Raw genomic sequence first — 23,761 nt, 5'->3', positions numbered from 1 at the left:
CTTCAGATTCTATTGCAGGGAAAATGTTTTTATAAAAGTAAATCGCTTAGGAGAAAAAATACCTTTGATCTTTTTAATGTATCTGAAAAAAATGAAATTCGTAAAAATCCTGCATTGCAAAAAGAATGATTTAGAATACAAAACAATAAGAATAATAAGATATTGTTGGTTAAAGGGCATATGCTGAGGGATATCAAAATCTTAATCAAAAAATCTTAATCAAAATCTTAAAGATGAATTAAAGTAGTGAAAAGAATAAAGAAAGGTTGGGTAGTCTGCAAAATCATTTCCTTTTATGGAAAATAATATCATAGCTTTGACTCCTTCTTTGATTAATCCCAAATCACAACTGAAAAGGACATTGAATCCTAGAGGCAGATAAAAGTGGAAGAAAGCTACCTATGAAGTAAAAGAAGCTGCATAAGAAACTGTGAGCTGAAGTTATCACTGGCCATTGAGGGACTATGCCAAGGTTTATCAACAAAAAGCAGTTTGTTAGATCTGTCTTTGAAAGTGTTAAAGGAATGCTTCCCTAATACCAGAACATTAGTTATAATATCCCTAAGTGGAACAGCCCTGGAGTGTTGCTTATATTCAGCATGGCCACTGTGAAGTTTTAATCTGGGTTGGAGAATTTTATCTGAGCATTTATTTCCTTTCATCCAAGTTACTCTTTTTGATACTCTCCTTTGGATGCATTTTTTCTAGGAACAACTCCATTTAGAACAGCATGCTTAAGCATGTACCATCCCAGTATATTTTAATTGTACTTTTAATACACTTAAGAGTGTTATTATCTCAGCAAATTTCATTTTGGTTGCCTGGAAGTAAGCAGAGTTGATACTGGTACATGGAATGTGCCATACTTATCCAAATCACTGTTAAAGACTGAATAAATATATCCTTAATTTATAGACCGAACACTATGTGTGGCCTACAATGATTTCTCTAATTTGACAAAACTCCCAATGTGGCCAGATTCCTTCTTCAAAACCATGAAAATATTAAGAAATGCAGTTTAGATGTGGTGAACTTATATCTGCAAAAGCCGTTAAGAGCTCCTTTCCGTGACCCTTGTGAGTAAGAGTCTTGCTCAAGAAAGAGTATTCGGCAAGATTCTTATTCACAATGTACTATCACACAGAGAGTGTGTTTATGTGAAAAATACATGAAATTACTGAATTAGATTTGAGACTCACCTTTAGCCAGCTTTTCTTGGCCCTTCTTCTGAGACTGGCTGTGCAGCACCACATGCAGCACTGCTTCCACATCGCTGAGATCTAACACAGAGCACTGCTGTCAGTGTAGGTGTGTTAAAATCATTTAGAACAAGCTCAGATTCCTCACTTTTTTATGGAGATAACAGCCAAAATGCAAAATTGTGGAACAATTTTCTTGCAATTAGTAATTTTCAGGTGTCAGCCAGTGTATATATTGTGTGGACTGGTAAGAAACTCTCAGTTTTGTATATCCCACTTAAAGACCAAGAGAACAAGGACATGTACATATTCCATACTCATAACGACTTTCAAAATGTTCTTTCTAGCACAGATGGGGATTGTGTGGAGACAAGAGAAGATAGTTTGCTCGCACAAGCAGTTGCTTCTACAAACTTTAGATAGAGGCTAGCAGACTGCTTTTGTATTCTGTGCCATCAGTTTTCTGAATCCTGTTGTACCTATTTCTTACCTCTCCATTTACACTGGCTCTACTTCCTTTCTCACAAAATGCTTTGTGTGCTCTACCTCCCCAAGGGCTGTAATCCTGCCACATCTAATTCCTCTGCAGTCCCCAGCTGTCTCCCACCTACAGCTATTGGTGTTTGTACACTGCAAGCGATTCATTAGCTCTGCAGGTGACTGGCTTCAAAGCTGATAACACCAGCCAAAAGGATAGACTTGCTTCTCAGTCAAGCCAAGGAAGCTGTTCGCAGAGCCTGAGCTTTTCCAGCAGGCAGCTTTGTTTCCAGCCCTTGCAGCTCTGGCTGTGGATCCAGGTTAACCGAGGTTGCTGGGAGATGGTACAGGGACAGTTGTAAGATCGGGAGAAGATGAGGAAAGTATCCTTGTGAGGAAAAGAAGATTATACAAGAGGGAGAGAAAGACTAGAGGCAGAAAATACATTAATAGATAGAGATTCTGTAGGGCAATAAGGGAAGAATTGAAAAGAGGAATAAAATAGAATGAGGGCTGGAAAAGTAAGAGAGCTTAAACAAGGATGTCATACCAACACTTGCAGGTCCCAAACCAGTTTATCTGACATATCCAGCTAGGTAAGCACTGCGAACAGACTATGTGCAATTATTTGCTCAAATTTGACATCAGTATTGGCTTGTGATTTTGCTACTGTTGGAAATATTTTTTTCAATTCATTATTTCCATTTACTTTCTCGGTTTAATTGGTTTGGTCTCTATCAGAACAGAAGCATTTATTTAAATAATCACATGACTCTTAGTCACAGGGATTCTCATGCTATTAATAGCATATAGGCTATGTGTGACCTGAAAGACGACTTCTCAGGTATATGCAGTCCAGAGAGTGGTTGGATTTAAACATGGGTAGAATGAGCAGCAGTGCATGGTCTATATAGTATATAGAACCTCTCAGCTTTGTAGGACATTATCCAGCAGTTCACAAGGTGAACTGTTAAACCTGCCTGCTCACTGTTATTATTATGCTTGAAGGGAAAACAAGAAAGATTTTTTTAAGGAGATTTGTGGGAGTGAATAATTGCTAGTAAGAAGAAGGAGGTTATGCAATCAGGGAGGACAAAGGGAGCAGAGAGGTGGTGAGCTCTTTGCACATCTTAGGAGCACAACAGCAAATCTGTTGAGAACACGCTTAATTTCAACTTTAATAATCACTTATTTTCTTTGCAAAACAGCAATATCAAGGTGATTAGTGGCAAATGGGATCACATAGACACAGTCAGCATTGTATTTTCAGTCTGGATCTTGTCCAAATATGAAAGAGAAGACAAGATATTTCAGGAGGAGCACACCATTCTGCCTTATGATTTTAACCTATTGTGAGGGTTTTTTTCCCTATTTATCTTTGTATTCCTTATATACCTTTGCATTTCAGGTCTTTTTGGCTAGTTAATCTGCAGACAAAGGCTTCTCCCTGAAGCCAGAGGCTCCTGAATGCTTTGCCTAAGTGTGGTTTTCATCCCAGCTGTCACAGGCTGCAGGTGCCAAAGTCTATTGTGACAAATCACAGCTCTGAAGGTAGATTAGCAGTCATTCATCTTCCTTTGTGAGGAAGAAAACACAAATGTACCTTATCTTACTATTGGATTCCCTAAATTCTACTCCCCTGGTGTGAGCTATTAAAACCACCTTTTTGCCTGGCCACCTCACCCTATCCAATGTTATCCAACAATAACAGAAAATGCTTAGAAATAATGTTATAAAAGCAGGGCTTTCCCTTTGCATGTTTTCTCTGAGGTCCTGGTCTCTTGCTGACAAGTGGAATTAAATTACGTATTTATATATGTCATTTTTTTCATGCTGAATCACTGTTGCTTTCTCTCTCTCTCTCTCTCTCTCTCACTTGTCACCACTATCATCAAGCCAGACATTTACACTAAGTTTAAACTTTTTTTTTTTAAGTCTTCAGAATCTCTACATTTTCCAGTGGAGCTGTAAGAGACTGTATTGTTTATTTGCCCGGATTAACAATACATTTACAACTCTTAGTTACTTTCTGTGATCTGTAAGAATGTAGGCCATGGAACCCTCAGTGGTCTGTAGGTAACTAGATGATAACAAGATTATATCTGCTGCTTGGGTTAGGACGAGTCAAAAAATAACATGTGAATAACAAGTAAAACTTAAAAATTTCAATTTGCTTGAAGCACATTAAATAAAGGCCAAAAACCTTCACCTCTTCTAGGAGAAAAACTCTTCCCAAATCAGCATGATTTTCATAGGCTTTACGTTTGAACATGCAGAACCTGTGAGGGAAAAAATATAATTTTGCACATCAGATTTTTTTCTTTACAAATGAGGATTAGTCACATAACTTTACTAATACGATAATACAATTATTATATAATACAATAATTTAATGCAATAAGGGCAAGCAGCACACTGCATTGAACTAATTAATTTACAGAAGCAGTCTTAATACTGTACCCTATGGGGAATAGCATTTGCATTTCCCATAAAACAGAAGATAAATGCTCTCCTATGTTAAATTCAGTGGCAAAATGGTCTTTGATTTCATTAGGAGTTCCTCCACCATCTATTCCAGGAAGCGTTGGTGGGATACCAAAGAGGCAGTCTGCTTTAAACTCTTAATATAAAAATTTTGAGGATCTAATTATATTGCTTTCCTTCCATGCAAGTCTCGAGGCATTTGACTGTAGTTGCTGAAATAGTAGGGGTCTACAGCAGTGTTAGCATAGGTAGGACATAGCTTAGGATTTTTTTGAACTATAATAAGGTATAAAAAGTTTTTTTTTTTTCTTGCAGCTATTGAGTGGCACGTTTTTTTGATTTGGTTTAAATATGCCCATTTGATGAGTTAGTACATGCTGCTGGAGTATATGAAAGACCCTCGCAAGAAGGCAATGCAGGAAGCCAGAATTGCTCAGCTCTTCTTTCCCCAGAGCCTTCGGAGGCAGCTCCTGCCTGCACTAGCGATGGGCAGCGTGCCCGATCCCCAGTTAGTGCCGCAGTGTTAAATGGCTCTGATATCTTGTGCGCACTGAGGTGTCCGCAAGCACCAGCCTGCAGTTTCCCTGGTCCTTAAGGGCATCCCGCAGGTTCAGGCAGTTTCGAAGGAGTTGCAAGGCTGCTGGTGGGTGCGCTAGCTGTCTCTCCTTGGCTGTGTCCTGTATTCAGGAGGAGCCGCAGGGCTGCTGCTGCCTTGAGGCTCTGCAGCGGGAGAGCAGAGTCTCCGCTGCAGTGGGATGCAGCTTTTCCGACTTCCTCACTCCTCCGGTGCTGCTGTATATAAACCCCTCTAAGATATTCATAATGGCTATCAAGTCAGTTTAATAGCATTGCAGTTAAGAGCATAGGAATAGCTCTTTGATGTCTGTATCCTAAAATTTTCTAGCAGTATCATCCATCACTAATATGAGACCAGAGGGAAGAATTCAGCAGCTGAGAAGTAGCATTTTCCATTCATACAGTAACACTACAAATAAACCCACAGCGCTTTGCTGCACAGTTACTACAGAGCTGAAACCAGCAACTGCAATGGCAGATGTTACAGATGAACAATTCAATGAAACAATGGAAATTCATCCCTTATTTTTCTTTTAGGTTTCAGAGCTTTAGAGAGTGGACAAATGATTTTCACTATCTAATCAATATGAAAATAATTTCGAGACTTTTAAGCTTTTTTTACCCTGTTGATGGAAATATCAATTTAATCACATCAGATGAGAGATAAATTGTTTTTTTTTTTTTTTCCCAAGATGAGTTTTTCTGTTTATTTCCATAGCGCAAGTGAGTTCCAAAAAACGTTCCAAAATTCCTCTTGCATGTTATCTACTTTCCTGGCAGCTTTGAAATGTCTTCTTTTTCTTTTTTTCAGGAAACTTCCTTTATTGAACCGGTCAGTCCTGAAAACATTTCTTCTGTAGCCTGAAAGGCCTTTAGGATATAGAAAGAGAGCTGATCTCCCTGGAACAGCATGAAATACAATAGCAACATATATAGCAACAGTAAATAACCTCTTGTTTTCCATGGTACCGTTGGTTAATGGTGACAAATAGGAGATACCTTTTGTATAGTTTTTGGCAGTCAAGATCTCTACTTTTTCTGATATTGAGATATTGTATGGTCATTCCTTGTCCTGGCTAGTAAGAAGCACCCATCACTTTTCCCTCCTTTCCTACCCACTCCTTTCCACAAGTTATGCATGAGTTATGGGTGCAGGATATATTGTACCCACTAGGGACTTACCGCGAGCCCCACCTCACAGGGAGTCCTGAGGCCTTCAGGACAAGGAAACACCAAGTGACCGCCTTCTGCTCGGGGAGCCCCAGAGCACCTCGAGGCTTTCAGGGCCCCCCCGGGCAGCAAAGCGAGCTGCGAGGGCACCCTGCGTGTGCCTCAGGGCTCCCGGAGCACCTTGTGTGCCTGGCGGCTGCACAGCCGGCACTGGGTGCCGGCGAGGCCTTGAAGGAGGAGAGCAGACACGGCCTTCACTTGAGAAGTCTGGGTAGCGAGCAAGGCTCGGTGGAGGAACCGGCGCAGCAGGCAGGGGGCCTGACCGGCCTTCGGCCACTGCTCTCAGCGGAGCGACACAACCACCGACCGCTGAGCAAACCTCATTGCTCCCTGCAGCGTTTCCCCACAGTACCTCACCATCCCTAACCATCTACTCTACTGCTAAGGCACTGGATTTTCTTAGGATTTAAATATTATTCCTGCATTAATGTCCTGCTTTTTGATATTTTGTGTTGACCTATTTTAAGCTTTCTTGATTTTTTTTTTCTTCCAGCAAGGCAGTCGCTGAGATAGCAGCATAAATATGCATGTTATCTTAAAAGTGACAGTAAAAATTTAAGCCATGCAATGTACTGCTTCTTTTGAGTATGCAAACTGCTGTTTAGGAATATCTCAAAAGTATTTTCTTTAGCAGAAGAATAAAAACCCCCAGTCTTGGATGGACCTACTCTCTTGTGGAAGGTTTGATAGTAAAAATGATCTGGAACATTGTACTGAAAATCATACCTAGTTTGAGACATATCCAGTTTTATAAAAACAAGTTGAACACTTTTTTGTCCAACTGATTTTTAGGCAATGTTTAGTTTTACAGTGTGAAAACTGTGAATGATGGTCAAATGCATAGGATTTTCCATGGAAAACTTAAGGAAAAAGCCAGCATGAGTTTAGCAAATCAGGTAGTGCAGCTTAATAGAAACTGTCTTGCCAAGTAGGTGTGAAATAGAATGTTTTTTTAACATAGGTGTCAGTTAGACCACTTCTTGATTATTTTAATCTGGTATTTTTAGCTAAAAGTATTTTCAGGTTTAGCAGTAGGATGCCATGTTTACGGGACTTTTGTAATAATGGAAGCCTGTTTCCAAGGCCATGCCCTGACAACCCATGTGAATCATTGACTACATAGAACATAGTGTCTTCATGAAAATCTTTGCTGATAACTGTGTCAAAAATGGTACTCCTGAGGAGTTCTAAAATACATGGTACAATTAAAGAAAAACAGATGATCTTGCCAGAAAAGCTGCTTACAGGTAGGATTTTAAATTAGTGAAACTATGAGCTTGTTCAAAGTAACCAGCTGTTACTGTCTCCCCTAATCCAAGGTGTGTATGTTTGTTTGTTTGCTTTTCTCCTTAGGATTGGCGGAGCTGTTCCAACAGTCTTCTCCTATTTTTCCGAAGTGCTTGCTCGGGAGAAGCGAGGTGAACACTTGAGTTGGCTCTGTATGTTTTGGATGATTGGTGGCATCTATGCTTCTGCAATGGCTTGGGCAATAATTCCTCATTATGGTAAGAAAAGTATCTTCTCCTTATGATTTGTATCTATCCTAGTATAAAGCTTCCGAATTACAGGTAAAAGAGGGTACTTTATGTCTCATCTCAAAATACTGACCTTGCTGTTAAGAAATAATTCATCCCTTTTCAGATGCAAGCCATATAGATTATAGCCTGAAAAACAGAATATTAACATGTTGTCCCGATCCGGTGTTGGGAGAGGTTTTCATGATATCAAGAGCGAGATTAAGACACAAATGAGGTCAAATGCCCTACAACCTTGTAAGCTTTATTCTCATAAGCACAATAGGACACAGAGAAGAAGAAAAAGGAAAAAAAAAAAAAAAAAAAAGGAAAGAAAAATAAGCCGGCAAGCAGGAGAGAGAGATGCAGCAGGATTATAGTTACCACCACCACAAGTCTAGCGAAGTATCGTTGGCTCTGCTTTGGGGCAGGTGCAGGTGATGTTCCACACACCTCGATGCAGGCGATGTCCCAAGAAAGAAGCCGTGCACCTCAGCAGAAACCGCACACACCCGGGAAGAAGCCGCCACGCGCCCCCCACTCCAGGGGGGGGATACACAGTCCTTTTATGTGCCTGCTCTTGCAGAGTCTGCCGCCCTTCTCTGCGTGCTCTGCTGCTCCTCTTGCCCCAGCTTGAGAGCTAGCGCCGCTCCATAGACACTGCTGGGCATTGTTTGGGCCTCGTGCTAATCTCACAGTCCTCCCAGAGGTGGGGTGCCAAGGTCAAGAAGTAGTTAACTGTGGGGAGACGAAACACCTGGAGCTGACATCATGGTCTTCCCAGAGCCAAGGCCAAGGAATTATGGCAACAAAGCCAAGACAAAAGACAGTTCAAAACAGTCTCTTACACCATCCCATGGCTCGACATTGCTGTTTTGTGGTGGTATGGAAAAAAAAAAAGGTACAGAGAGAGAGAGAGGCAGGGGGGCGGGGGGGAGAGAGAAAGCACATATAACAGTATCTTAATAGTTTTTTTTCAAACAGTCAAAAGATATATCATCATATAAAACTCCAGATATTATTGTCTGCTAAGTGATTCGATAACTGTTACAAGATAAACAAACAATAACAACAAAAACAACCACAAAAACCCAATATGAAATCTTAACTTTCTAGAAAGATCATTCAAATACCTACAACGTCAAACTATATATGTAAAACGAGGTTAGTAAAAAAAGTGCCCCAAAACAAAAAAATGTTAACAAAGTTATCCTCTAACTCACTAAACAATTGATATATCTGCCAGCTTCGGTTGGCGAATGGCACGAATCTGTTTCATACCATCTGGTGAGACAGTAGATACAAATTGCATATTAGATACAACATGTTGGATTAATTGAATAAAACAAGGGATGATACATTCCTTAAATCTGATACCCTTCCAACTCGTTATATTTGATGCAGGCATTCCTTCTGCTCCCACTGCCTATCACAGTGGTCTGCTGTGCTTGGGTCCTGCCTGCAAATTCCATCCTTTGCCTCATTTATCAGTATCATTTGTCATTTATCATCTCATTTATCAGTACCCTTTGGCTGCAACTGGATTCCATCCCTTATTTCCTTTACCATCAATCCCCCCCCTTTCCTGAGAGGCCATCAGTTGCACATGGTCAGACCATCATTTGCACATCTTCAGAGTATCATGCACTTACAAAGTCTTTCAAAGATTTTTCTCAGTACTGCAAGCCAAACAAAGCTGAGACACCTTCTTTTTGTTCTCCATCATTGTTAACTCATTCAAATCAGCTTTAAATCCAATATTGCATATCCTCTTTCTTGTATTTCATTCCACTTATCCACTTATCCTGCCTCCTAAAAAACAGCATATTACAAAGTTATGTTACATCTTAAATTTCCATTCTTTGGCCTCTTCTCTTGATCTTTCAGAGTGTATAGCGGCCACCAATGATTACAATACTGCACAAGTTACTTACGGTAACTGTCACTCATGTCAACAGCAGGCCGCTTGGCCTACTTTTGCCTCCTAGATGGCCCTCAGAGAGAGAGGTGACCATCACTTACGTCAAGGTCTGGCATGGCATATGTCCCCACTGCTCAACGCCTAATGGGTTGCAGCCAACAGCGGAGCTCAAGTTTCTTCTTGGTGGCAAACACAGAGGCCAACCCAGTCTTGCCCTTGACTATGGTTCACCAGGACTCCAGGTAGCAGGCCCATAATGCTTCATTATTCTTTCAGGAGGCTACTCATGCTTCCCCCACTTTTGTTTTCTGCATATATTAACCTCGACAGATCGCTTGTCTCAGGCAACCTCTCTGTCTCCCAAATTATCATACTCAGATTAAAAATTTGGCTTACAGTTCTTGCTAACAAAACAAATTCATTATCCTTAAATGGATCATATAGATTGGTGGAATTCAGGGGAATTGGCTTCTCCTTACTCTTATAGATAACCCCCCAGAACAATATAATTAAAAATGACATAAACATTTTAACCAAATTATATTACAATCAGCATCTGGTTCACATCTTCCATGGGCGCATCTGGGTCACTCGCTTCTTCCTGAAATGAAACAAAAGACAAACTCGCTTCTCGAGTTAGAAAGAGGGAACAATCCATTTCGTGTGAACCTTATGAATTTTCCCATGGATGTTTTTTGCCTTCCGAGTATATTTGTTAATTGGGGTGTCCAATACCAGTGGTACCACCCTCACAGCGGGGATTTCAAGCAAGACAGGCTGTCCTGGGGAATAAGATGGATCTCTAGGGTGATCAGGGTTATGTGGAGTTGGTATGATCATGGAGCTTTTGGACAAAATGCTGTGATCTTTGGACATCCATTTATTCCCCAGGGACTGTTAACACTGGTCACCGCATCCCACACCCACTCAGCCCATCCTGGCTCATGCAGTTTGAGGAATCGTTTTAATAGACCATTTTTTCTTTCCACGATCCCATTCGCTTGAGGGTAATACAAAGTATGAAACACCCACAAAATTTACTCCTGGGCTGCCCACTCCTGGACCACTTTAGCTGTAAAATGTGAGCCATTATCTGATTGAATTGACTGAGGTTTGGGGAAGATTCCAAACCATTCTTTCAGAACCTTTATGATGTTTTCTCCTGTTGCCTTAGCACATGCTTTAGCTTGCATTAATCCAGATATTATCTCCACACCTACCAGTACATAATGCTTTCCCTCCAAACTTTGAAAGGGCCCTATGTAATCAATCTACCAGACCTCCCACAGGCCTTTTCCCTCTCTCAAGTGCAGCGGGGCACCTCCCAGAGGGTGTCTGTCCAGATGGACTCGGCATTGCTCACAAGGAGATACGCAGGTTTTACACACCTCCCTAGTAACCAGCCACCCTCGAGCTTGTGCCTCAAAAAAAAAAACAGTTCCTTCACTCCTTAATGTTTCCGTTTTACATGTAGCCATTCCAACAGACATTCCCAGTTCTCTGCTATCTGGTGTTTTGTAGGGGAACCAGCAAGGCTAGTTCATTCACTTTGGCATTCCATCGGTTCACCACGGTGTCATCTCATTGATGAGATGCTATCCAGGCTACTGCAAATTCCCCTTGTTTGGCAATGGTAAGAATATCCTGCCATTTTTCCTTTCGCCATGCAGGTATTCTATTGACCTCCCATCCATTTTGTTCCGAGAATGGAAGCCACTCAGTGCAGCCTTTAAACACAGCGTAAGAGTCAGTATAGATGTAGACAGGAGAAGCAGATTGAGCCTCATGTTGGAAAATGCTCTGCACAGTGGTTAGTTCTCCTACTTGTGCACTACCTTCCCCTTCAGTAACAATCTGTTCCTCAGTATCTATCCAAAGTGCCACTGCTTGATATTTCCAAGTTTTTCCCTCTTGCTTTGATGAGCCATCCATAAACCAGATATTCTGCAATTGTTCAGAAAATGGAGGAGCTATTTGTATTACAGATAATAACCCAGGTTTTTCTCTATCCAAGTCTACCTCATCTTGTATATTTAACACTTTTGTGGTTCCTTCAGATACAGAAAAAAATTCACATTAGTTTTCTATTTGTGCGCACCATTTTCGCACAGAGGCTCTCTGAGCCACTCCATCAGGGGGTGGGGTTCCTGCCAAAACTGCTTTAATCACTTTAAATGGGCCTCTGAGCACTACAGGTTGTTGCCGGATAGTCCGTTCAGCTTCCCTCAGAGCTAGACTAACTACAAATAAACCTTTCTCCCAAGCTGTGTATCTTTTTTCAGCGTCTTTAAAGCTGCAAGAATAAAAACCGATAGGCCGAGTAGGTCCCTCTGGACCCTTTTGCCAAAAATGGATTGACAGTCCAGTCTTGGCAAATCCCCATTCAGTTTGAACTGTATTGAATGGGTGAATGGGACCAAGGGCCTGATAGACAGTCGCTTCAAGCACCAACAGCTGTAAAGCCTCATCATGAACCTGAGTCCGTTCCCACTGAGCTCTTTTTCGCAATAAGTCATACAGGGGTCTGGCAATAATTGGAAAGTCAGGAATATGCTTCCTCCAGAACACAAGCAACCCTAGTGCATGCTGTAAGTCTCTCTTTGATTCTGGCATCTTGATCTGGTCAAGAGAGGAAAGTGCATCCAGTGGGATACATGTCATTCCTCCCTTCCACCAAATCCCTAAAAATTTTGCCTCACTTGAAGGAGCTTGTATTTTCTCAGGTGGAATTGCCAACCCTATACTTTCTAAGTGGTTGATGATATCCTTCTGGGTTTCTCTAACTTCTTCTACCTGACTCCCTCCTATGAGCACATCATCTATATATTGATAGATCTTTACTTCCGACCTTATGAGGATTTTTTCCAACTCTTGCGCTAGAGCGTGGTGGGCCAGCATGGGGAACTGCTTTTATCCTTGTGGGGGTCTTATAAAGGTGTATTGTTGCCCCCCCAGGTGAAGACAAAATGATCCTGGTCCTCAGGTTGTAAAGGGACCATCAAAAACATATCTTTGACATTGATTGTTGCCATAACAGGATAAGATTGTTCCTGAATGGTGGCTATCAATTCAGCAATGTTTGGTACAGCAGTTGTTAGTGGACCTGTGTTGGCATTCAGTCTCTGGTAATCTATAGTCAATCTCCATTAACCGTTTGGCTTTCTGACAGGCCATGCTGGGGAGTTAAAGGGGGAGTGAGTGGAAACTATAACCCCTTGTTTCTTTAAATCCACCAGAACTGGTGTGATTCCCTTTTTGGCTCCTAATGGCAATGGATAGGGTTTCACTTTTGTCAGTTTGGAAGTGGGGAGGGTAGGTGCTGCTTGCAGCAAACATACCGTCCTGTCAGGTATTCCATTGGCAAATACCAAAAGACCAGAAATTTGCCTACCCTTCAAAACATCTATGCCTAAAAGATTCATCTGAAAAGACCCTATGGCCACCATGGTGTTGACGGGTTCTTCTTCTCCTGGTAACCGTAATGTCAGTGGAATCATAGGCACAGACTGTGTTTTTCCCAAGGCATTTAAAACAATTAGATTCCTGAACAGAATCGAGATTCCACATCGCTCTGCTTCAGTCCGCATTAGTGAGTAATTTGTGCTCTTGTATCAATTAAAAAGGTTACCGGTCTTCTCATTGGTCCTACAGCAACAGTAATCAGTAAATTCCCTTTCATATTGCAGGTGCGTTGTCTTACAAACATCCATCCTCCGCCTTCCCCTTCACCCTTGTGGGGCGGAGGAATTATTTTCCCGCTGTTGCATTCTTCTCAGCCAGCTCCTCCTTGAAGTCTACTAAGGGGGTGGCACTGAGGGTGGGTCCGAAAGCGGCCGTTTGCCCTGACCATTCCTGCACTAGTCGTTCTAATTTCTTGGTTGGGAGTCTATCCATCAAATCCCGGGGAATACCTTTCTGAAGCCCTAGCCGCCACAGCCCCTGCCGGATTGAAGGGTTCTCTCTCCCAGAATTGTGATTTCGGATTGACCCCAACCCTCGGCCCGTCACAGAGGGTGATCGACGCCTACTAACCCGTTCCGCAGCCCGTGCAACCCTGGTTTCACTTCTTCGGGACAATCTGGCAACAGGGCCGTATTTTCTCCCAAAATTAATCAACTCCTGGGCTATTTCCCCCCATGTCCATGCTTTCCTCCCTGGCCACCGATAGTCAGGGGTCACCGTCCCCTCCAGAGTGGCCGTAATTCTTTCTCCATCAGGGGTGTTTCGAATTCTCCCTTGTAATTGAATCCCAATGGGTTTCAGGGAGTCAGGAAGTCCTCGTATCAGGGGAGTCATTCTCTCTGGGTCCACAGGCAGCATCATTGGGGAACCCTGGTTAAGCTTCAGCTTCTGATCATACATCATCTGGAGACAGGCTGCCTTTTGCACACTTTCCACTAATTGATCCACTGTCCCTGTTATGGCAAGGGGATCTCCCCTTTCTGCGGGGGTCAGCCCTCCGGCCCAATACGCGGCTCTCTGAGTCAATGACCATGGGGCTCGGCAATCGCCGGTAGTCAGAAACACACCCGGACCCCAATACCCTTCTGCTTCTTTCTCTGACAACAAGATTCCATCCCCTCCTGACAAAGACACTCTCCACACATACTCTGTCTCTGATTCCTTCTCAGTTTTTGCAAAATCTTTTCTCAGCTTTTCTAATTCAGTTGCAGTGAATGGGCCTTCTTTGGTGGCAACCTGAGGACAGTCATCGCTATCGTCCTCATACACATGCTCTGTTTTAATCAGCGGACACATATAGGGTGGGCATTTTACAGCGTCTTTGGCCTTCTCTAAATCTCCCTGGAGATAAATTTGCTGTGCCCCTTTCTCTGTGCGTGTCATTTCTATTTCTGATGGAGTATCTACTTTCCTCAAAAGTTGATTCCTCAACTCTTTCTTTAATAACATGTTTTGGTTTCTTTCCTCCTCCAACAATTGTTTGTTCTCCTTTAGCTGTTCCTGCAGAGTGTTTACTGCTGCTTGCAGGGAGTGTATCAGCGTATCATCTTGACAAAACTTCTGCTTTCTGTCTTCCACTGCAGCTGCCAGGCTTGCTCCCAGCACTGCACAAATTATAGATTTTCCCTTCCCCCTCTTAGCCTTAGCTTCTTTCTGCAATACTCTTATCCTATCTACCACACTCTGCAGTTGAAACCAACAGTTCTTTGCCCAAACTAGTCCCTCGGGAGAGGGACGAGATTGGTGCGCCTCTAAGAAATCATATAATTTCTCAATTCCTTCAACCTGTGAGGGCACATAATCACAAGCATCGGCTGCCCGTTGAGCAGCCATTGAGCCACAACAAAGGGGATATCGTCCTGAGAGGGTCACACTTTCAAAATCCAAACTTCCCCTATACACTCCTAGCAGACCACAAGTTTCACAACACAAGCAGTTTCACAACAAGGTAGCACGGCACTCTTGTCTCCAGAGATCCTGTCTGTGATGCCAATAAAAATGTCCCGATTCGGTGTCGGGAGAGATTTTGATACGATCCCAAGAGCGAGATTAAGACACAAATGAGGTCAAATGCCGTACAACCTTGTAAGCTTTATTCTCCTAAGGGCAATAGGACAGAGAGAAGAAGAACAAGGGAAAAAAAAAGAAAGAAAAATAAGCAAGCAAGCGGGAGAGGGATATGCAGCAGGATTATAGTTACCACCACCACGAGTCCAGCGAAGTGTCGTTGGCTCTGCTTCGGGGCAGGCACAGGTGCCTCGGTGCAGGTGATGTCCCGCACGCACCTTGGTGCAGGTGATGTTCCACACACCTCAATGCAGGCGATGTCCCAGGAAAGAAGCCGTGCACCTCAGCAGAAACCGCACACACCTGGGAAGAAGCCACCACGCGCCCCCCACTCCAGGGGGCGGGATACACAGTCCTTTTATGTCCCTGCTCTTGCAGAGTCTGCCGCCCTTCTCTGCGTGCTCTGCTGCTCCTCTTCCCCCAACTCGAGTGCCAGCGCCGCTCCATAGACACTGCTGGGCATTGTTTGGGCCTCGTGCTAATCTCACAGTCCTCCTAGAGGTGGGGTGCCAAGGTCAAGAAGCAGATAATTGTGAGGAGACGAAACACCTGGAGCTGACATCATGGTCTTCCCAGAGCCAAGGCCAAGGAGTTATGGCAACAAAGCCAAGACAAAAGACAGTTCAAAACAGTCTCCTGCACATGTATGAAAAACAACTAATGCCCCTGATTATTCAGATTCTTCAAGCTACTTGAAAATTGGACTTATATAATATAACTGATGTTATTAATGAAACTGGAGAAGATAGCTGATATAGAGACTTGAAATAGAGAAAATATATTTTGAAAGCCTGTTGTCAAATTTGTGCTAGTTTCTACTGTCTTTTATTGGATAGTTATTTTTAATTGTTTGAAACAGAGATAAAATATACGTTATACTTATTCTAGAAGAGTGAGGACCACATTTCTCAGGTTATTTCTAATACTGACAACAAATTTGGTTCTCTGAATTCTTTTAAAGAAAGAAAAACAAACAAACAACAACAACAACAAAAACAGCCCAAGTTCTCTTGCCATATGCATTCTAGTTCTGTATATAAAGCTGTGCTGAATATTTTGATCTGAGTAGATCTTTTTGGTGAGGTAGAAATCATATAGACTGTACTTAAATACTGCTGAAATGAATGAGGGTGGCTAAAGCAGAAAACCTGCAATGAGTAAAGTTACCTACCTATGCAACACATGCCACCTTTTAAAAGAACTCCGTACTACCATGATATAATTAAAACATTATGTGAAGGTACAGGTTTGATTCCTAGTCTCCCGGGCTTGCCTTTTAGAAGAGTCAAGCACTCATAGCTCTCTAGAGGAGCTGAAATTGCTCAGTGATTCTTACAAATCAGCCTCTGTAAGTGCTTCTCCCTGACACGCTTCAAAACAATTAAAGCACTGCTGTGAATTAGCTGGAATAGGAAGCAGTTTTCTTAAGCCAGACAATGAGATTCATCCAAGTTAGACTGAAAGAGAGGAGAATGGAAATTTCATAAGCTTTATAGTAAGGCCCAGACATACATTATAATCATGCAGACTAATCAAATACCTAGACTCTTGCATTACATTTAATTTTAGTGTCCTGTACGCTCAGCCTATCTCCTTAACCTTGTGTTTTGTTCTTGAGCTGCTGGAATCAAGGGCAGGAATCTTTCTTTCTTTTTCTTTTTTTTTTTTTTTTTTAATTAGTAAATTGCTCTGGAGGCCAAGGTTTTTATTGCTCTGGAGGCCAAGTGGGTTTTTTTGTTCGTTTGTTTGTTTTTCTTTCTTATGTATTCATATTTTTTTCTGTATAAAATGCAAACATTATGACAGATTGATTTTAAAGGATTGTCTAGTTTGATTGTAGATCTTATATATAACTCAGTAACCTTTACTGAGCTACATTTAAAGCATCACATAGCAGTATATCTCAATAAATAATAATATACATCCTTATACCAAATCAGAAGCAGGTAATAATTTTCTTCTTTCTTTGGTGGCATTGGAAGCATATCAGCCATATAAATCACTCTTCTATATTAATAAAAATCATAATAGTCTAAAGAAGGGCTAGAAGAAGAGGAATTCTCATAAGAAAAAAAATGGATTTGCACACCACTGTGGCACAATTAAACAAAATATATTTATGGCTTTTGTTGTGGTCTTAAAATTGCCTTCAGTTTAAATCAGACTGTTTCATGCTGTTGTCAAGTTTGAAGCCTGCGTGTCGGCTCCCAGCGTAACCACGAAGCAGCTCCGTGGGAATCGGCATCCGTAGCACGTCTGTGTTTTGTGGCACGGCTGCACCTGGCGGTGCCAGCTCAAGGCCTCAGGCTCAGGCTCGTCTCCTGCCCTCCCAGGCCTTGCCAAGGGGGCAGATACAGCCTCGGCACTTGGGAGAGTGTGTCCACGCACTGCTTTCTTCTCAAGGACGCATTCCAGGTTAGATTAGGTAAATACTGTCTTGGATCCCTGCAATGTGGGTAACATGAGGAAACTCCTGTTGGGAGTATTTCTGCTCTTGCACTTCCTACGTGATTTCCCTTTCAAGAGTGCATAATCTTTCTGAGCTGTTTGCTTCTCATACGAGGTATACAAAGAGTGAGTTGATTTTTCCTAGCTGAAGTCAGAAGTAATTCAAAGGAAGGTGGAATGAAGTTACATCTGTTGAAAAGCAATAAAACTCCACTGAGCATAATAGAATTATTCTTAAATAAATAGAAAAATACCAGAGCAACAGAATAAAAACATTCTGTAGGTTTTTCTTTCCCCTTCTTTTACAAAGGTATTCTTTTCATTTGCACCAGCTCTTATATAACACACTTTATAAAGTCCTAGATCCACAGCAGGCATACATTCTCTAGCTCCAAGGCAGCCAGTGAGGCTCTACTAGCTTACAAGTTGAAGATTTAGCTCTGTCTTGTGAGAGAAGAAAACTTTGGGCGAAGTTCTAAAGCATAAAATAAAGGGAGGAAACAGTTGCCTTGGTGCCTGGCTGTTATTTACGGGGAGTGGCTGGGACACAGTTCTGCAGTGACTGTGTACCTAAAGATCAGTTTTGCAAACACCTAACTATTGAGCTGTAGGACAAGAGTTGTTATTTCAGGACTTCATTAAGGATGAAGGGTTGGCTTCTGCTTAAAAGGTGAAAATGCATGTGAGCATGTGTAGGATCTCTGAAGGAGGAGCTCAGGTCATGGAGAAGTTGTTAGAAGAAACATCTGGAGCGAGATGCCTGTAATTGCTGCCCGTTAACAGGGTTCCAGATTGGGCTACTCTGAAGAACTCTATGTGCTCTGCGCACTACTAAGGTCAGCACGGGAAATATAATTACCATTTTAAATTTAGCATGGCATTTCAAGGTAGGCTTCGTCGAACACTGTGAGATGTTATTGCATCTGCATATGCGTATTGCAAATATTCTGTAAAATGTGTACCGCAATATTGTGTAAAAGGTTTGTTTTTCAAACAGTGAAGAATTTTGAGACTGAGAAATTGCATTTCAAATTAAAATCTAGATAGCAATATATTGCTGTTTCATTATACCAGATTTATATCACAATTTGAGGTTGGGAAACAGAGTCATCCAGGTGATTCTAGTTGTTTTATCCATTAATTAAAACACAAAAGAAAGTTACAAATTAGTAATTCTGCACAAGCAGTGTGTTGCCTGCCATACACTCTGTTGTTTAAAAAAACAAAAAAATCTAGATTTTGAATCTGCTGTATCAGCAAACTAAAAATCAGGGAAGGCTGAAAAAGGATTTCAGCTTATTTAAGCTGTAAATTTGGTGTTCTGTGACGTTTTCTCTTCTTCACATATGATATATAGAAATCTCATCTGGCTTATTAAACTACAGAAAAAAAATGGAGTTATGCTCCAGGCATATGTAATATGATCTCTTCCAAATTCAGGTACTTCTTTTTCCTATTCTAAAGCTGGTATAAGACTGTGTATCCTCAGATCAGGGATCCAAATATCAGAATTCTGCACTTATCAGAATGCCTGTAACAAGATCATAAGATCTACAAACCCACAACACAGAAATTGATATGTAGGATTTTGGATTGGAAGCACAAGAGAAAATGAAAGGCCTGAGATTCATTAATATTAGTGTCTTTCTCTGCACAGTTTTATGAGTTGAAAAGGTTATGTAAACGAAACTGCACTGTTACTGACGTTTTTCTTAACTCTGCTGATGTTCAGCTCTTCAACAATTTGTGTTTTTCACCAGTGTAATGTTAAGACAAAATAACAAAAAGGTAGATACCAGCAGCTTGCTATTTGTCAGGTAATTGTTTAGTGTGCAGCTTAATGTACGCTAGACATGAAGATGAGACAGAGGAGTGCTGTCATATACTTCAACACAATAAAAAGAAAATAATGATGGTCCTCCTGCCAGCATAACACACAGAGTCATTACTGCAGGTCCTAGCACACATGGTATATCCATACATTAATCAAATTCTATTTTAAGAATGTAAGACCTTGTAAGCAGAAGGCTTTTATTAATACACAGAAAAGGATAAGAGGAACACTATCTTCTCCTCCCTTTATATCACTTTCTAAAAAATGTCATTTCGTTTTGCTTTTTAAAAGGTCAGTAAAACAAACCAAATGTTCGTAATTTTAAAATTTGCTTTAATTTATGGGGAGCTGCCTTCTCAGCATTAACTGCTACTAGTTTCACAGTCGCCTTTTGCAACTCATAGGTGGGAATTGTATTTGCAACTAGATCTGTGCAAAAGAAGTCTTTTGAGAGCAAGGATTTCCCTCACCAGATGAATTTGTAAATCCAACCGATGGTTGTAAGTACCTGGTAAAATGAGTTATAAAGTAGAATTAGGTGAGGATTTTCATTTTGCAGAATAGAGCTCTTTAAGTCTCTAGCCAGTGGTCTCCAACATCCCTTCCAGCACAGTGCTAATGGCTTCCGGAAGGAACCATCTTTGGAACGCGGATGGTCTAGGTGGGGATGACAACAGCTTTCCCCACGGATGAACTTCACTCCCATTTCTTTCCAGGAGACAGGAGAGAAGCATATCAAGCAGATTTCATGGAAAAAGCTCTGTGATGTGATCTGAGGCAAAGACATTACTACTCTGTGTATCAGTCAAATTCCAATTAAATTAGACTAGATTATTCAACAAAAGACTACAAAGTTACCCTCTTAATAGTGCAGAATCAAGGAAATACAAAACATGCTGCTTTCTAATATGATGAATACAAAAAGGAGATTTAAGTTGTTCATCTAGACATTTTATTCAGACTGGTGTAATCACATTACATAAGAGATCTTCATCTGAACTATTCATGCTTCATCAGTAGAGTCTTTTTTCCTCTTAATTGAGGACCAGGCACTTGAGTTTAGAAGAGAGGTATTTATCTCCATTCAGCGAAAAGAGATTCGGAGGAGAAAGAATTGGAATAAGATCCAGAAGAAAAAAAAATTTCATTTCATAAAATAAGTTTTTTTTGGTCTAGCAGGAATGATGGAAGTAGAAAGGGGTTTACACATTTGTTATTAAGCAGACTTTTTCCATTGCATCTGCAAACAACTGTATTACACAGGATAGTTGTTCTCCAGTCATTAGATATCAAACAAGAGAGAGCCATTTTTGGGAATATTTATATATATATATATATATATTTAAGAGTCCCATTTTTACGGTTATAAAATACTTAAAGAGATAGAAGTGTGCAGGCTATGTACCTAAACCTCTAACCTGCAAAACATTTTATTTAAAATAGTAAGTGCAACTTCATTTTTAAAGGGCTTAGTTATCAATCCTACTGGAGACTTTGTATTCTCTTTCTATTTGGCATTTGAAAATATATCTGCTTTTACTTTCTTTAAAGATCTTTGTCTTTTATTTTCCTCCTGCCAATATCCTTAGACGAGTTTAAATTGCAGGAATTGGCATTTAGTTTACAACAAAATAAGTTGTAGATAAAGGTATGATAAAGTTTCTAGGAGGGGCTTAATGTTTATGCTGGGTAGTTTAAACTACATTAAATTTTCCAGATTTACTACTGGAGACCCATTGCCCTTCTTAATCCTATCCCTAATCCTGCTGATACTGAAGAGCCTTTTCCCAGGCGCCGACGTCCATAAGCAGCTCCTATTTCTAATTTACAGTCATTGTGATTACACTAGGCTTGTTTTGTTTTGAATGAAGTGGCCCAGGAGACACTTCTGCATTTGTAGCAAAAGATTCTTGAAGAGAAGCAAATCAATTTCCCTGAAGAGGGGACTGTAGCCAGGTAGAGAAATGAGCTTTTCATCTCCTTTTTGGTAGGTGGATTTAGAGCAGCTACAGCAGCATTTTCTATTGTCACATTTACTCTGTTCTTGTACACAGACAGGCAAACATCCCATCAAAATTTCACTAAAAACCCCTCCTGAATGAAACTATGGAGAGCTGTATTGGCATAAAGCATAAAGTAGGTGGCGAGTGGAGCCACTGCTGCGCGGAGCTGCTGGCTCCCCAGGCAGCGACAGCGGGTGAGCTGCACCAGCCGCCCTGGCTAAAACAACAGAGAAGCTTTAAACACCCTTATTCAGCCTTTTGCTGGGCCCAGGGGCTTCTCGGGGATATCTGGCAGCGGCCGTATCGGGATTGAAGGGATGCAAAAATCCTTTTCTTTGATATCAGTGAGGTTGCAGGGCATAGTGTGTACCTGAGCAACAATAAACTCAGAAGGACCTTGGGAAGTGTCCGTCCTGTGCACTTCTGATGAGCAGGAATGGGTGCTTCTGCGTGAAAGGAAGGGCAGAGATTTTAGTCTAGATCCTCACTCTAAAAGGCAGGTGCCATTCCTACCCAAAAGTGAAGCAGAAAGATGGGAATAACTCCAAGACAACTGCCACAAAACGATTGTTCCCCAGTGTATAAACATTGCATATTGTGTGTTTAAGTAATTTTTAAAATTATTTTCAGCATTTTATTTTGTAGAAATCAAATGACTAGTGAGTGTCTATATTACTAAGAGCAATTGTTAGCAGACAGATTTTTTACAAGACAATTTGTATAGACCACATTTATTCCAAAATTAGCCTGTGGTTTTGGGTATCTCAAAAAATCTTTTAACTTCAGTTTGAATTTTGAAGGTTTAGGTTAGCATTGTACCTGGATGAGAATAGAAAATTTCTGACTACCTTTGAAAAATTGTGAGGTCTTAATCTCATTATTAGTTGTCTATAGAACAGCATACTATTAAATACTACATTGAACAGATTAATACCTGCAAAACATCTTTAGGTATAGTTTATCTGTTCAAAGCTTATAGCTTTGAAGTGTCAAAAGTTGATGCTGTAAGTAAGAGTCTGTGACTTTTACATATATTACTGCTTTACAAATATTTCTTGTAGAGCTCATAAATCCAGGAATGAGCATTAGATGTGGGTCTGAGCATTTCAGAAACAGCTTGATTTCCCTCACACCTATTTCATCACCTGCTCCCAGCAGCAAGGTGCCCAGCAGCTTATAGATGTGCTATAAACCATGGTTTCATCTCAGGAAAAGGATCACTGAGCTGCTTCTTCCCCCACTTCCTTTGCTGTAGTCCCCAGAGGGAAATTCGGGTCTCTCTGATGCAGTGCACGCTTCCAATCAAAGGACAGGGAAGCGCTTACATGATTTATAATAAAAGAAGACATGCTTGGCTGACTTTATACTGCTGCACCAGTACAGCCGCTGTACCCAAAACAACGAGGGAGTACAATTGCACTCAGTAGTCATATCTACAGAGATTATTTACTGCTGTCCTCTGTACATCAACACCTGATAAATGTGAGTTGAAAATAAGGAAAATAGTTATGTGATGGACTGTTATATTTGTTGGAATCTGGAACATGCAGAAATGGGGTATCAGCCCTGATTTAGTCATGCTAGAAGTGCATCAGCGACATCTTCTCTAATCTTTTGCAGGAGGGAGAGTGCTAGTGGGAGAAAAATGTGATCAGCTGCCGAGAGAAAGGAAATAAAGTATTTCCTTTCCTGCTTGCCTTTTTGATAGGATAGCTTATGACTTATGAATCTGTGGATACTTTGGCCAATGGAAAATACTATTGGGGATTTAAAGGAAGAGGATTGAGTTCTGTTAATGTTGAATCTGGATTTGTTCTGAGACTGTGTAGTGCTGAACAAATGTAATAGACAAGACACAAAGGCATCTACTGGATATGCAACATCTGTTGAACTGTTTTGTGTGCCTCTGAGTGGTAAAATATTCCCCAAAGTGCCATATTTGCTCCTTGCCCCCCATATTTGGTGCACGTCCATTAATTTTGTATCCTGCAGGCTGAAGCTATATATATACTTACAAAAGTTAGTTAAAGCTGGATGAGGATGTTAACTTGAGTTATCAGTTCTTACTCATGATTTATTTTTCATTTGTAAAAAGCACTGCAATTAGGGTATATTAGATGTGAATACTTTAAAAAAATCGTTGACTTTGGAAACAGGAATGACTGAACACAGCAAAATTTAGAGCAGATGCTTATGCAAATGCTGCTGGGAGAGCAAAACAAATCACTTTGTTTATCAGTCTGCTGTTTCTGTGCCCTAATGCAGGGTTTTATATGGTCATTTAAATGTTTATATTCACAACAGTTAGAAGCTCAAGTAGCTTTTAACACATCTACTTAATGAGCACTAAAGATGCTCATTAGCAAGTTTCTGAAATAACCTTCTCCTGGGTCCTTTAGGTTGCCTGGGAAGGAGAAAGAAGATCTAGAGGATCAGTTAAAAAAAAAAAAAAAAAAAAAAAGCTGCTTTGAGAACAGGGCAGTCATGAGACCTAGTGTCCTATGGGCTCATGTCCCATATATGTCCCAGTGATGCTGGTCCACCTC

General features: G+C 41.0%; 2 protein-coding genes across 2 annotated transcripts in view; one reads left to right on the top strand and one right to left on the bottom strand.

Moving 5' to 3' along the window:
• Nucleotides 1-9,468, top strand: part of LOC148590666 (synaptic vesicle glycoprotein 2C-like) — a 33,264-nt gene extending 23,796 nt beyond the window's left edge. The window contains exons 3-4 of the mRNA XM_088538779.1: nucleotides 7,320-7,471; nucleotides 9,368-9,468. Coding sequence (XP_088394905.1) covers nucleotides 7,320-7,471; nucleotides 9,368-9,468 — 253 coding nt within the window. The remainder of the gene's footprint in view (nucleotides 1-7,319; nucleotides 7,472-9,367) is intronic.
• Nucleotides 9,469-13,148: 3,680 nt separating this feature from the next.
• Nucleotides 13,149-14,696, bottom strand: LOC148590665 (uncharacterized). Its single transcript, XM_088538778.1, has one exon. The coding sequence runs from the start codon at nucleotides 14,694-14,696 to the stop codon at nucleotides 13,149-13,151; it is 1,548 nt and encodes a 515-aa protein (XP_088394904.1).
• Nucleotides 14,697-23,761: the final 9,065 nt, after the last annotated feature.

The sequence above is a fragment of the Tinamus guttatus genome, unplaced genomic scaffold, assembly GCF_059628265.1.
Source record: "Tinamus guttatus ecotype Peru unplaced genomic scaffold, ASM5962826v1 Tinamus_guttatus_pri_ptg001165l, whole genome shotgun sequence".
In the NCBI taxonomy this organism is placed as follows: domain Eukaryota; kingdom Metazoa; phylum Chordata; class Aves; order Tinamiformes; family Tinamidae; genus Tinamus; species Tinamus guttatus.
The sequence above is the reverse complement of the archived record's forward strand: the minus strand, read 5'-3'. Positions and strand labels throughout refer to the sequence as shown.